The sequence below is a fragment of the Lutjanus erythropterus genome, chromosome 12 (genome assembly GCF_056507025.1).
Source record: "Lutjanus erythropterus isolate fLutEry1 chromosome 12, fLutEry1.hap2, whole genome shotgun sequence".
NCBI lineage: Eukaryota > Metazoa > Chordata > Actinopteri > Lutjaniformes > Lutjanidae > Lutjanus > Lutjanus erythropterus.
The window spans coordinates 6,785,071-6,799,908 of NC_139328.1; the positions used below are offsets into that span (position 1 = coordinate 6,785,071).

At 38.4% G+C, this 14,838-nt stretch overlaps 1 protein-coding gene across 6 annotated transcripts in view; it reads left to right on the top strand.

Annotated features, from left to right (window-relative positions):
- The first annotated feature begins 232 nt into the window (after positions 1-232).
- The window catches only part of LOC146317491 (transcription factor E2-alpha-like), a 32,240-nt gene continuing 17,634 nt past the window's right edge, over positions 233-14,838 (top strand). For 2 of the 6 annotated variants that reach the window (XM_084731424.1, XM_084731427.1), the window contains exons 1-3: positions 233-749; positions 5,354-5,450; positions 6,279-6,351. In XM_084731424.1, coding sequence (XP_084587550.1) covers positions 5,397-5,450; positions 6,279-6,351 — 127 coding nt within the window. In that variant the 5' untranslated portion in view covers positions 233-749; positions 5,354-5,396. The remainder of the gene's footprint in view (positions 750-5,353; positions 5,451-6,278; positions 6,352-14,838) is intronic. The other 4 variants (XM_084731423.1, XM_084731426.1, XM_084731422.1 and 1 more) reach the window with 4 other exon arrangements.

The following is a 14,838-nucleotide window of genomic DNA, read 5'->3' on the forward strand; positions in this document are numbered from 1 at the left end:
CACACACACGAACATTTCTTATAGCACAAGCACTGTTCGAGAGCAAAACTAAAGTGTAAAAAAAACCCGTAGGCTAGATGACACTGCCCTAAAGGTTGATGATGAAACATATTTGGGCGCCCCAGTTGCCAATCAAATGTTGGTCGTATCCAATTGGTCCTCCCTCTGATATTATCATTCCATCTGTAGTGTGTTGGGCTTTCCGCTGTCCTCATCCGCCAGTCGACATAGACCCCCGCGAATCCGATCGTTTTGCGTCTCGTTCATCGCCACAACCCCGTGACATTTGTGGTATTTGAGATAACCGCCGCGTCGACGCGAAAACAGCTGAAACCTGCTTCGTTCGGCCACTTCGTTTCAGTTCAGATGGGAGACCGTTGATGTTTCAGCGTCCATGTCCTCCCGTAGGCTGCTGTGCTGCTCGCGGATTGATACTCGGAGTGAACCGACAATGTGGAGGCTGTTAAAATGTCTACTTGGAAAATGAAATGGTTACAATTTCTCTAACAATAAGCAAACGGCTGTAACACAAGAGTTATGGTTTGTGTTAGAGACGTGTTTTTACTTTCGTGACGGAAGACAACAAAAGGAGACGAAGGCGGACGGAGGACTGGTTCATATTGTCTTTCCTCATTTTCATCAAGCCCACAGTCCGGACCACGGGGGGAAGGATCCTATCCCTAACTTTGTTTTTCTCTCCACTCCAGCCGCTGATTTCTCCCTGTTGGATGCCACATAATTGAATCCAGGTAACTACGCGGATAAATACGAATTCATAACAAGCATATGCATATCAAACTGAAGTTGTCTGCCACGTTGTTAACCAGAGTAATAAGCAAGTTTTTAAGCGCATCGTTCAAGTTGTACCGAGTGCCACAGCCGGGAAAAGCGGGGGTCCCTTCGGCCTGCGCGAGCTCGCCGTGTTACTATTGACTATTACAATCTTATATGTGGTGGAAAAGACTTCTTTGTTCACTTCAATTGGTTATAACGTTACATGGCATTAACATATTACTAGTTAGACCCCTTGGATTGTGCTGTCTGACTCTGTATGTTGGTTTTCGTGGTGCAAATGCAACATTAGCCGTGAAACATTAACATACAACTATAACACTCTTGTGTTTAGCTAACATTGCAGTCTTATCCACATGTTATAGATGCTAATGTAGCTTTGGTCACTGTGTTAACATATGTAAAATCCACATATTGTGCAATGTGCAAAAATTCTACTTCAAAGTATAACTCTGGGGTGTTATTTTTACCCCCTCCACCTCTTAATAACAACACCACCACTATACAAGCAACATGAATGCATCCAAAGCTTTATTTATTGCATCCTGCATGGTGAAAAATACATTTGAAGGATTCTTTACATAAATTTGGACTTTTATTCTCATTTTGTTGCGTTTTGACCACTAAACTGAAACTTTGCTGGCCCGAGTCTTTGTGTTCATCAGTGTCCCAGACTCCTGCACGACGTGAGGGAGGGCAGGCAACAGGTTTTTTAGGTCCTTTTAAACATCCCGCAGGGCTTTTTAAACCCTACACACGAGCCCTGAAACACACAGGCTATCGATAACTGATCGTGTCTCATTTGATGCCGGGTACGAGATGTTGTGTGGGGATTAGTGCCGTAAAAGTTGACGCCAAATGGTCAGGCCGAAGGTGGGGGTGCTCAAGACAAGCGTAATGCAACTTCCATTTGTTAGGAGGGGCTAAAACACTTATCCCCCATTTTGACCTCAGCTCAAACAGAGACTGAAATTTCTAGATTAGGGTAGTGCCAGAACATTTTGGCTTGGTTTCATGTAATAACATTTATCATTAGTTACTCTTTATTTGTGTGATTATTACTTGTTTACGTTGCTTTTCACCCGTTTTCCTTCATCTTGTGGTTGCATCCTTTCATGCAGGGTTGCAACTAATGTTTATTTTCATTGTTGATTAATCTTTTAGTTGTTTATTCAATTAATGGATTACTTGCTTGTTCTATAAAATGTCAGAAAATGTTGATACGTGTTTCCCAAAAGCCTAAAGTGACACCCTCAAATGTCTTGTTTGTCCACAACTAAATATATTCAGTTTACTGTCATAGAGCGACCAAAGAGACCAGAAAATATTCATATTTAAGAAGCTGCGATCGGAGAAATCTGACTTTTTTTTTAATAAAAAAAAAAAAAAAATCACTAAAACTGATTAATCGATTAGCAAAATAAATGGCAATTAATTCAACAGTTGACAGCTAATTGATTAATTGTTTCAGCTCTGCTTTCGTGCCTTTAAAATCAGAAACAGTTGATATTTTGTTATGAGCTTTAACTGTAAACAAATTGTTGATTTTGGGTGTTGTCTCTGTTATGGTTTAACTTGATTACAAACAAATAAAGTAGTGAGATTACTCACAATATTTCAAGGAGTATCACAGGTAGGCTAATAGTAGCACTCTTGTAATGCATACAACACTGGTAGAGCTGCAACGGTTAGTCGATTGATTATCAACCATTAAATTAATAGCTAACTATTTTTCTAATTATTTAATCAGTTTGATTTATTTTTTAAGAGAAAAAACTCATAATTCTCTGATTCCAGTGTCTTAAATTAGACCCTTTATCTGGCTTCTGTAGTATTCAGTGACAATAAATTGAATATCTGTGTGTTGTGGACAAAACAAGATATTTCAGGATGTGATCTTGGGCTTTGAGAAGCAGTGACTGACATTTTTCACTATTTTCTGATATTTTGTAGACCAAACAACAAATCGATTAATTAAGAAAATAATAAACAGATTAATAAACAATGACAATAATTTCTAGCTGCAGTCCTAAACATTGGTATAAAAATTAGATATGTTTTAATTTGATTGATAAAGATTTTTGCAGTTGATAACTCAAGTAGCTGAAACTATTTGTCTTTCTTTGTTTCTAGTGTGCTATTTTAGATCGAAAGTGAATCTTCAGTCACGCCTTGAAAATGATACTGAGTTATTCAAGTGGTTTGATTGAAATCATCTCAGTTACAGTAACATCTTGTAAATGTACTTGAGGTCATGAAACATCCCGGATCCCTCAGAATTGTTTAAATGGTCAAAGATACTGAAAGGGTTGTTTGCTTGTAACAAAACAATTGACAAAATAAGAAAAAATACCACAATCCAGTAGATTATATAATTTAGAAGTTGGTCATCTTTTGTTGATTGACTGTCAGAGTCGTTAATTCCATCTTATTGACATTTTAAGTTTTAATTTGCAGTGTTGTTAATGGAGTATCACTTCAAGTGACTTTATGTCTCATTTGGCATCACAGTTATTCAGTGTTTTCAGTTTTTTACATTGCAAATTATTTTGCAGTATTAACAACTGATGCACCAGCAGTTATGGCTGCCTTTGCTTGCATAATAAATTGAATACCGTGCGTCAACATCAGTAGATGTTTGGTGAAACATACCAACAGATTAAGTCAGTTTTTAACACAATGCACAGATGTACACAGGGTCCACATCACACACAGCACAGTTATTTAAAGTGGCAAAGTCTCGACAACATATTCTAAAGTCAGGAAAAGTAGGCATTCATTAGGTCAGAGGAACAGTCGACACAAGCAAACCATCAATATCACTAACTGATAGACACTTAATTGTATATCAGCTTGACAGCATCACAAATTCTGAATTTAATCAACACCCTTGACTACCAACAAAATCACAACATTATGATTTGCCCCAGATGATATTTAAAAATTATAGTTATTTAGATGTTTTATACACATGGCCTGCATTTGCTTTGATACAGGCTGGTCATACAGTACACTGCTTATTTGAGAGTCCAGCATGCCGTGTTATTACTCTGTAAGTTTTTCTGAAGAGCTGTTAGAGCAGGTTGGTTTTTGAGGTTGAGGAAGCAGCCTGAGTCCAGGGTCTGACTAACAACGAGTGCAGTGTGGCCTGTGGCTGAACCATGGTCACCAATGTAAGATGTGGGCAACCAGGGAAATTCTTAGAACTGGCTGGATTTTTCATTACTTGGTCGATACTGTGATGGTCCTGCACGAAAGTACCACTACCATGCAAGCATTAGATTTTCTGGTTTAACTGTATCATTGTCTCATCTCTAAGTATAATCTCTAACTGTTGTATTGAGTGCCTTTTAATCATCCATCTGAATCATTATGTAAACCCTGGAGAAACTGGTGACAGATTTATATTGTGATGTGAGTCTAGACATCGTCTGGAGTTGTTTTCATTGTAATATTTCCTGTTCATAATGCAAGATTTTTACAATCTTAGTCTTACTTCCTAATAATTTCCCCATAATTCCTATTGGTCATGACAACATTTTATTTTTTAACTTTATTGTTGACATACAGGGACAGAAAAACGCCACTGGACACAACTTTACAGTGGAAGAGGCAACGACATAGACACTCAGGCAGGTTTAAACAAGTCTCCAGTTTAACTTTATTATCTGAACCACTTCTCTGTAAGTGAAAAGGAAGACACCTCAAACTATAACTGCTCACCTGCACCTCTACCATAAACACAGTAGACCAAATCAGCACTTCTGCATCTACTGGGTGTTTTTGAGTGGACAGATTTGGTAATAATTTCAATTTTAGCCCTAATTTTAATTGTAGATAGTATGTAGATAGTATGGTTAGTGGGTTGGGTAATATGTTAAATGGAACTTTAAAACCTGTCTGATTGCTTGTGTAGTCGTCTCACGTCAGCAGTCAGTGAGTAATATGCTGTCATAGTCGATAGTAATGATACAATGAAAACAATAAAAATAAAATCTGATTATAAAACGTAAGAATTACGGAGATGCATTGGAAGAATGTGTCAGAAATGGGAATATAATATTCATAAGTATGTTTTCATTAGTGTACAATCACCTGAAAATAGCAATCAATAGGTTTTCGGTTTTGTTTCGTTTTGTTTGGAGTCTGCCATGTTCCTCTACCATGTTTCTACAGTAGCCCAGAATGGACAAACCCAACACATGCGCCTGATAGGGCCTTTAATTTTTTTTTTCGTGAGTTTTGTGGTCAGCAATTTGCAGGCTTACTGCTATATGCCACAAAATCATACAAACTGGTCCTTTTAAAGGCTGTAGCTACAATTTCCTACACTTTAAGTAGGCTCTGCCCGCTGAGTGAGATAAACAGTGAATGCATCGTACTGCCATATTTTGCTCCAAACTCATGTCACCCTCTCTTTGTTTTGATTATATTTTGTAGAAAGCACTAATAGTCATACCCATAATACTATCACACTTGATTTTGCTAATAATTAGCAGAATAGTTAACCATCTTACAAATGAGGAACATATACTCATATTCCCCTTACCTCTGCTTGTAGTCGCTTGCTGAGACTGAAAGGGCCAAGTGAAGAGCAGCAGAGAATGGCTGCAGTGGAAACAGACAAGGAGCTCAACGACTTGCTGGATTTTAGCGCGGTAAGATCTCTCTGAAGATTGCTTGAGTTTGTCGAGTAGGCATCCTACACAGTTCATTCTTTGCTCACAATACAAGATTACTGTAACTGCCATAGTTTTTCCTGAACAGCTGTCATGTGGGTAGAAATGTGAATGAAAATCAGGGCATCAGTGAACGGGTCAGTCGGTCAGGGTTTGAAGGATTTCAGTGTGATTACATCAGCCAACTTTTTACGAGAGAGTTGTTGTGTCATTTTAATTTTAGCAGTCTCTCAGCCCAAGCTGGAATGTGTACATTGTTTCGTGCCCAGTGAAGCTGTTGGCGAGATAGGATGGGAAGCGGGATAGGATAGCTTAAATAACGGCCGAATCAACCTTTGCACCAGTAAATAGAATACACAGGGTGTTTACATGTATCTGGAAGTGTCTAATGATTCAATTAAATTTAAGGCCAATTTTGCAGTAAAATGTAAAACATCTAATGTGAAAATATAGGTGTTGTCTTCTGAGTAAATACATATTGTCAGTTCAAAATTAGAAGTAAGACAAAAATGACAAACGGGTGAAGTTAAAGAACATTTGTCCAAATATGTTTATGAGCAAAAACCTAAAAGACTGACAGGAAAACAAAGGTATTCAAAATAAACTCCTGCACCACCATTACAGCACTCAATAAATTAATATTTAAGTCTTTAAAACTATTCAATACTTCTTAAGGCCTTTTATTAGTTTGTGTGAATTTTAGACATTTTAAGACTGTTAAGGACCTGTAGTCACCCTGTTACAGCTCAGTACAGTCTTAGATGGACTTGGACTGGTGTGTTTACAGTATCGTTTCTCTCATTTCAGATGTTTGAGCTTCCAGTTTCAAATGGCAAGAACCGGCCAACTACTCTTGCCAGCAGTCAGTTTGGAGGGTCAGGTAAGACAAAAACATTTTATTTACTCTTTATGTCATGATCTCCTCTCTTTCTGACTTTCTCCTCTTTAATACAATAATCAGTCTTATTTTCTTGATTTTAAAAAAAGAAATGTTTCACTTTCTGTTCCTTCCTCTCGCCTAAAGCTTGTGTTGAAATGTCCTTATTGGTGTGTAACGCTCCCTAGTGCATCTCCTGACAGAAAAGCATGGCAGTAATGTGCTGTTAGAGCTTCTTGTCTTCTCGCTGCTCCACCCCCATTCATTCATGGTGTTTTGAATGGGGATAGAAAAGGAAAGTGGTCCCGTTCTGTGTTTCAGATCACAGATTATTGTAAGAAACCTCAGTTAAGATTGCCAGGTTATTTAATGTTATGTAGATCAAGCGCCATCTCCTTTACACTTCCTCACCCTCCTCGCCTTGCAGGTGTCCCTTCCCTCACCTTCTCAGCTGTTGCCATTCAATCACCTAAGGACAAAGGCAGAGGGTGGGGGTTTGTGGGAACAGCACAATTAATCTCCTCTGCTTACCTTTTGAGTGTGTATTCCCTTGTCCTGCAATCTCACACCCTATTTTTTGCCTTCACATAACTCATTTCCACATCCTCAACATTACCAGCCTTGTAATCATTTGTATGCAGCCTCAGAGATAATCAAGATCTGTTTCCTTCTATTCTGTAGCATTTCTGGACCCTTTTGAATTACTCTTAAACATAAAAAGTAATAAGCTTTTAAAGGTGTCTTCTTGTCCATCTGTATTCCTGCTGCTGCAGACCGTCTTGCCCAACATGAACCTTTCTCTGTCACCCTCGCAGAAGTGCAGTAGGTCTTTCGGCTGGCAATAGAAATGAAACAGGATATTGAGGCTAAGATGAAAGACAAGGCAAGCGGTGGCAGGGTGGAGTATAGGGGGCTCTATTTCTTTCTATTCACTTGAGGGCCACTTACATGTTCTTTTGTCACGGCAAGGTGTGCGCTTACAAGAGACACACTGATGTTATCTATCCAACGGCTGCTTATGGCATTGTCCCTCAACCTTGAATTCATCCTCCTACTAAAATCTATCCCCTGAGTGTCACACACTCAACCGCTATGGCTGTAAAAATGTTGTAATTTGCTTCTTCACAAAACAGTGAAATAGTGCTATTCACTTTAATCAATGTTTCTTACAGGAGATTCTCATTCTGAAAAGTTTTCCCGGCAGGAAAAAGGTGTCACGGTGTCCATAGAAACGTGCAGCACCTGAGTATTTTGCCATACTTGGACAAAAAAGTGATTATTTGGAACAGACTGAGCATTTGGATAAACAGTAGAGAAGTAGATAATGATAAAAGAAGTATCTTTGGATGTTCAATACTTTTTCTATGGCTGCAACTAATGATTATGTTCATTAGCGATTAATCAATTAGTTGTGTGGCTCATAAAATGACATGGTGAAAAATGTCTTGTTTTGTCTACAGCCACTATCACAGAGGAGTAAAGAAACCAGAAAACATTAATTTGAGAAGCTAAAATCTGAAAATTTGGACACTTAAAAAAAGAGTCAAGCAGATTATCAATTATAAGAATAGTTGGCAAATATTAGTCAACAATTATTCGTTGCAGCTCTACTCGTTAACCCTGATACGAAAACCCATCACTTTAAAGAAATAGTTACACCTTTATTTGTGTTATTTCCAGTGTCATATCAAATACAAAGTAAGAGCCAGAAAGCAATTAGCTTAGCATCAAGATTGGCAGCAGGAATTTTTTTTTACTAAATTCAAAAACCAACATTTATAAAGCTTACTATTTAACAATTTTACCTTGTTTGTTTTATCTGTATACAAACAGAAATGGTGAGAAATATATATTTTGTTGAGTTGTGTACTTAAATTATCCAAAGTGTTTCCAGCTATGTTCAAACACAGAGAAATAGGTAATTTATTTAAGGTAATGGTGCATTTCCTGTTTCTGTTGCTTGCTTGTTGCTATAACGTATGAGAAAACACATGATGCGTTGATACGTCAGAGTGTGAGGAAGGAAGTCGGCGCATGTGACTAAATGTAACTTTAATGAAAATATAATACTGTATCATTCATGAACTTGATATCTGCCTGAGTTGTGTCTGATAGCTTTTCATCAGCTCTGATGGCTCTTTAAAAGTGAAAATAACAACTCCGATGATCCTATGCAACTTAACAATATCATCAAATATGTCTTCTGTTATTGTTTTAATGTGAGAGAGACTTCTATTTGTAGAATTTACATATTGTGCCTTTAAAGGTAGTTGCATGCTGAAGCTATTTCTTGGTCATTAGCTGCAGGATACATTGACTTCCTGAAGTCTTGTTGTCACAATAAGGTTGCCAGGTTTGGTTCTGTAAAACCTGCGTAGAGACCTGTTCCAAAACATGGGCTCATTAAACACATTTGGCAGTCCATTCTAAAGCCAGATGAATAAACTATTGTTCATCAAGAAATAGCATCTAACTCTCTATTTCTTGTCGTTTATTTCTGTGTGGTTAAATGTCAGAAAGGAAGTCTTATCTCCTAAAATGTCAAACTATTCCATCTACAAGACCAAACATTTGCCTAAAGCACTTTGACAGTGGGATAGGTCATAGCAGTCCTGCTGGATATTCATGTAGCATATGTGGCTACAGAGTTAAAAAGTCACCTCCACCATGATTCACATCTGTCTGTTTGTAGTGAAGTTGACCCTGTAAATTCTTTCTGTTTTTCTGGTTACTTAAATCTTTGCTGTCACATGATTAGTTCCAAAAAACCTGACTTGGTCAAACTGTGTTCCTGCTTTTTGTGGAGCAGCTGCCACGTGTTTTCCTTATAGAGTCGGTTAGATGCCTTTTTTTCCCCAGTATGGTTAAGGTTTGGGATGTGTGGAGGTTTAACATGTGCGGGTATGTGGAACCTCCCTTTTAGAGCCTTCAGTGATGGTAATATCTCTGCTCTGGTCTTATGTGCCTGTTCAGTCCCTTTCACTAGTCAGTTAAAGTAATTTTCAGTGCACTTTCATTTTTTGGTGTCTGGAAACTGAGACTCTAGAAATGTATTTTTAAAGTTTGGTACGGGCTGAAATGCAGAAGGACATGGGTGTAATATTTGCATGAAATGTTTCATTTTCAATCAGATGTGTGTTGGTAAATTACAAAGACTGAAAGATGTTAAAGACACAAGTAGATTTGCTGTTTACTATTTGAATTCCTGACACATATTGCTATTGAAATATACTGTTTTTAATTTCACTCGGGGTCACGACTGGGGCATTCAAAGCTGTATATGTTGGTGGTTAAGAGCGCACTTGTGTATGAGAAGTCTCTGGTGACTCACAGGTTAAAACAGCCCGGCCGGTGTTATTGTACATTGTTCAGTATTTCATTAACAGTGTTCACTCTCTTGAGATTTGATCTGACATCATGCTTTGTGTCTGTGTGACTCACTTTGCCAAGGGAAGGAAGAAGGTGTGTGTAGACAAAACGGCACACACTCAGTTATAGGTGCCTGGGGCAGTGTGCCTGTAAAAACCAAGACATGTCTGCAAGTTTGGTCAATGTATGTGCTGGAGTTTTGCTCATGAAGCCTATGACTCAGGCTGGCTGTCTGTTCCCAGTATCTCTTCCTGTGTAATTATAGACTAGCCATGCTTAAAGGGGCGTTGCATGCTGGGAGGAGAAGTGCATTGGGGTTCACCAGAGAATTTGTCTGATGTTACTCACCCTTTTCTTCATTTTTCTTTTTCTAGTCCTGCGAGTCTGTCTGAGTATGCACTACTCATGGTTTCCACTTGGTTAGCACTTCAGTGCTAATGGGAATCTGTAGAAATGACACAGGATTCACATTATTTTGTCATTAAAAAGATGATTTAATTTCATAAGAAATCTCATTCATACATACTGATTCTTGCTGCGACAACAGTGCGATCTGTTGTATCTGTTCAAGTTCTCCCAGGTTCTCGCCAGAACTGCGTAACACCACATTATGAAGTGCACACAGGCCAAGGAGGCTGAGACAAAAACTAAAAGCATGTGAATAACACAAAGGAGTAATGTTATCAGGGTTTCTGCAGCTTTCAACAAGTTAAAGTCAATGCTTTTTAAGACCATTAAGAATTAAATTTAAGACCCATTTCATGCCCTTATTGGGAAAAAAAGTGTGTTAATCAATCTCTTATTACTTTTAATATAATCTGCCAATTGAAATAGCACAATGTAAGATCTTTTCACACTTCCACATGCAAGGCTGAAGTTAATGAATTGTTAACTTCATGATCCAGCCATTTTTAAGACCTGCCAAGATTGTATTTAAGACATTTTAAGGCCTATAATTCAGATTATTGGATTTTGACTTTTTAAGGACCTGCAGAAACCTTGGTGATGAAAGAAAAAGCAACATATTATAAACTGAAAAAGCTTCAAAGGAAAAACAATAGCAAGAACAATATTAGTCTGACTCAGGGAAACAAACAAGAAAAGAAAACAAACGTGTCAAACCCCTGAGAACATGAAAATCATGTGTTTCAAACATGTTTCATGAATAATTCGATATTGCTTTCATCATAGGTAGGAATAGAGAGGGATAAGAAAAAGGATATTTTAAAGACCAAAGACGGAGATGTTGATAGATCTAGTCTGCATTATTAATGGGATTATACGCAGAGTCTGTGATCTTTGTCTCGTAAGTGCTTTCTTCTGTGTTGTTTTCCTGTACCATCACCAAACTACGTGGGGAAATTAAATTAAAAAGCTGGTCACAAGAAAAACACCATTGTTCTTGTATTGGAAAAAAGGGTCACATTCTGTGGTCTGTTTTATGTTTAAAGATGATGACTCTTAAAAACCACAACAAGGATCACACACACGGAAGGCTCGAAAAACGGAGACATGTTGGAATTCAGAGGAAAAAATCAGTCGTGCCACATTGATAAGTTTGACTCAGTTACCAAAACAAGTGAACTAGGCCATTTTCACATATGCTCTCACATGAATACGTTGCAGGCAGTTTGTTATCTCTTTCAATCTTGCTAATGCGCCGTCAACTGAAATGTCTCCTCTCTACTAATCAATGTGAAATGAAGACACGAAAGCAGGACTGTAAAGTGCGACATGTATGTCACACATGTCAAGAAAAAAACAGATTGTGCGACGTTTGAAATTACCACCGTAGCACCCGTTTTATACACCTTTGCAGCGTGTGTGAGACAGCTGCTTGTTTGTGAGTGAGGTGAATCGATGTGCATCTCCCAGACGTTACTTAACTTTACTAGGGCGGGCCGTCCAGGTATATAAATGGTTGCCCAACTATATGTGGTGACCCATTTTAACATTTTTTATTCTTTTTTTTTTTAATCCATCTGAGAGGATGATGCATCTGCAATCGATTAACTAGTGGATAGTCTGCCCTCACTCAACCCCTCCTCTATCTGTTTGTTCTGCTATGTGAGAAGCCAGTAATAGTTACTGACAATCACACAAGCTCTGCAGAGAAACGCAGAGAGAGAGCATCTTCTCTTTATTATTACAGCCTTGCCGTTTTGTAAAAATCTTGTAAGTGAATTTGTACAAATGTAACAATTAGTCGATCAAAAGAAAATTAGTTGCCTTCTATTTTGATAATCGATTCATCATCTCAGTCATTTTTCAAGCCGAAATGTCAAACATTTGCTGGTTCTGGCATCTAAAATGTGTGGATTTGCTGCTTTTTCTTGTCATTTATGGTAGTGAATGATGAGTCTTTGAGTTTTTGGTTGGACAAAAGAAGCAATTTGAAGACGTCACTTTAGGCTCTGGGAGTGATTTTCACAGTTTTTGTCATTTTGAAAACTAAACAGTTAATTTGGAAAATAATTTGCAGATTAATCAGTTAGTTAGTTGTAGCCCTGTGCATGTGATTGGTGCCGATGTCATTCTGCACCACGTTGGGTTCAACTGGTTAGATAGGCTACATCATTAACAACAAGCCTCCTCCTCACACAGCTCACCCGCTGTGAAGACCCCATGAAAATGCGCATCGTATTTTTTGGCAACTTTATGAAACATACTGATGACCAGCAGAGTCAACAGATCATATACACACTGTACAGGAGGAGAGAGAAACAGAAAGAGGCACAGCGGGGCAAGCTGGAGTGTTTGCAGTAAGAGAGGTGTAAGTGTGTGTGGTTGTGTGGGGGGAAAAAAGAGAGGTGAGCATGAGGCAAGTTGAACTGCACTACTTGTGGTGTTTTTTTGGAGAGGGTGACAGACATTTTGATGTTTATGCTGTAATTTTGTGGCCTGTACTACAAAACTTTAAACCTCTGTAGCACCAGTTATATGCGCAAAAAAGGTCAACGTAAAGCCCATAAAGGAGGCTTAAAAGTCACCAAAACAACACAATCGCTAAGATGACAACACTGAAGTGATGTCCCATTGAAACTGGAGCAAATTATTCATATTGTGGCACGTAACATATAAACCTACATTATAACACTGTAGTGTATATAGTGGATTACACTTAGTATGTCGGGATGATCCATATCTATTATATTCATACACATATACTGTATGTGTGTAAGTTTTCTATTGTTTTACTCCTGTGTTTGAAGCCACAATAGATTGGTGTGTAGAGGGAATCGGTTAATCCAAGACATTAGAAAATACACAGTACAGAGACCAGAATAATAGAAACACCTGTATAATCTACCAAGTGTTTTTTACTGTCTTCATTTGATAGACTTGTCAGGATTCATGGAAGCAGATCAAAATCAGCTTAGTTTTGCTCATCTGCTTATCATCAGATCAGTTAATTAGAATATGTGGGTTAATTTACATTAGTTTAGATGACTCTTTAATGGCTCTCAGTTCATCTTATGTCCACTCTCCCATGTCTTAAACATTAATCCCATAATTACATTTCTTCAGGTGTGAATATTCATGTTAATTCTCCCATTATTTCCTCCACACAATCCATTGATTCCATTAAATTTGTTTACCGTTTCGTACACAACACCTGTTAACCCTACAGTTGAGTGCCTTGAACAAAGTATTATTTTACCAGTGGGGTTGTGGAGTTCGTTTAGTGCTATATACATCCTGCTGTTTGTGGCGTGAATGGTGGCAGTTCACATTTTTCCTTCTTCATCCTCAGTCCTGCTAAAGAGGCGGAAAATGCCACATGTTTGTGTCTCGCTAATTAGCTTCGAATCTGACTGTTCTGATATGCTACATGGTTCTGAATACATGATAATAATGTCGGTGTGTGGCAGATGAAATGTGACCACTTTGTTACAGTAGTCCCCAAAATTAAAGCTTGTTCCACTTGTCTGTAAACTTAAATTGTACTGCACTGATCAGAGCTTAACAATAAGGGTTGTCTGCTTGCATGGGGCAAATAAAATGCCATGGCAGTCATTAAATTGATTTAAAAAAGAAACAAACTACGTTAAAGTAATATTTTTAATGCAAAAATGGCAGGAAATGCTGTTTTCAGCCCCTGGTATATGGAAATTTCCTGCTTTTTTCAGTTTAATATCATATTAAACTGGGAGGGATGGACTATTTCCTGACATTTTATAGAGGTAGATTAAACATGACAGTTAACTGTAGTCTTTGTTGTTATTTGATAGTTGGAAGTGGAAAAAAAAAAACCCTGACTGATGGTGCAGCAGTTTGTTTGACACGGTAACTGGCTTATTTAAATTAAGTATGAATAGCAGATGAAGTAAAATAGACCCCATGAATATACAGTTTATTATTAACTTTTTCATTTTGCATTTAGGCAGTCAGGAACAGAGAATATTGAATTGAAGTCTTGTCTTGTCTGGAGCTTCTGTGCTGACGACTTACAGCGGAAACGAACGGTTCATGCATTTTCTTTATCATCTTTGATTGACGTGGAGAGTGACAGTCAGCCATAGAGAGGGGACAAGACATTGTCTCCTTCATCTCTTATTCTGCTGGTGTCGTGCGTATAGATCACAGTTGTCACGGCAATCTAGCAGCTCTCAGCGCTGTGGACCCATCATTCTGTTCTACTGCTGATCCTGTCATGATTCTAGCCCGCCTCTACCCCCCCCCTTCCCTCGCCCCTCTCCGCTTTTTAATTAGACAACAAAACAAAAATATGAATATTCATAGAGCCTAGCTTCATTAATATGCACAATTATGCAAATCAGTACACAATTAAGCTTCAGCTTTCCCCCAGAGATGCTGTGTTGCAGTACGAGAGGAGATTGAGAGAAAAGGGGACGGGCAGGAATTTCTGCTTCACCAATCTTTAAAATCACTCCTTTCAAACACGTTCACCTCTCTGAAAGCTGCCACGCTCTGGCCTTGGATAACGCGTGTCAACTGTGTAAGATTGAGACCTTGCGTCTGTGTTAAGGCGAAGGTGTAGGCCAAATGTGAGAGAACGGATAGGGCATGAATGACTGTTGCCATGGAAAATGTAAAGGAGTGGAGTGGGAGAATGAAGAATGTCGAGGATGATTCTGGGAGCCTCATACTGGGTGTTAA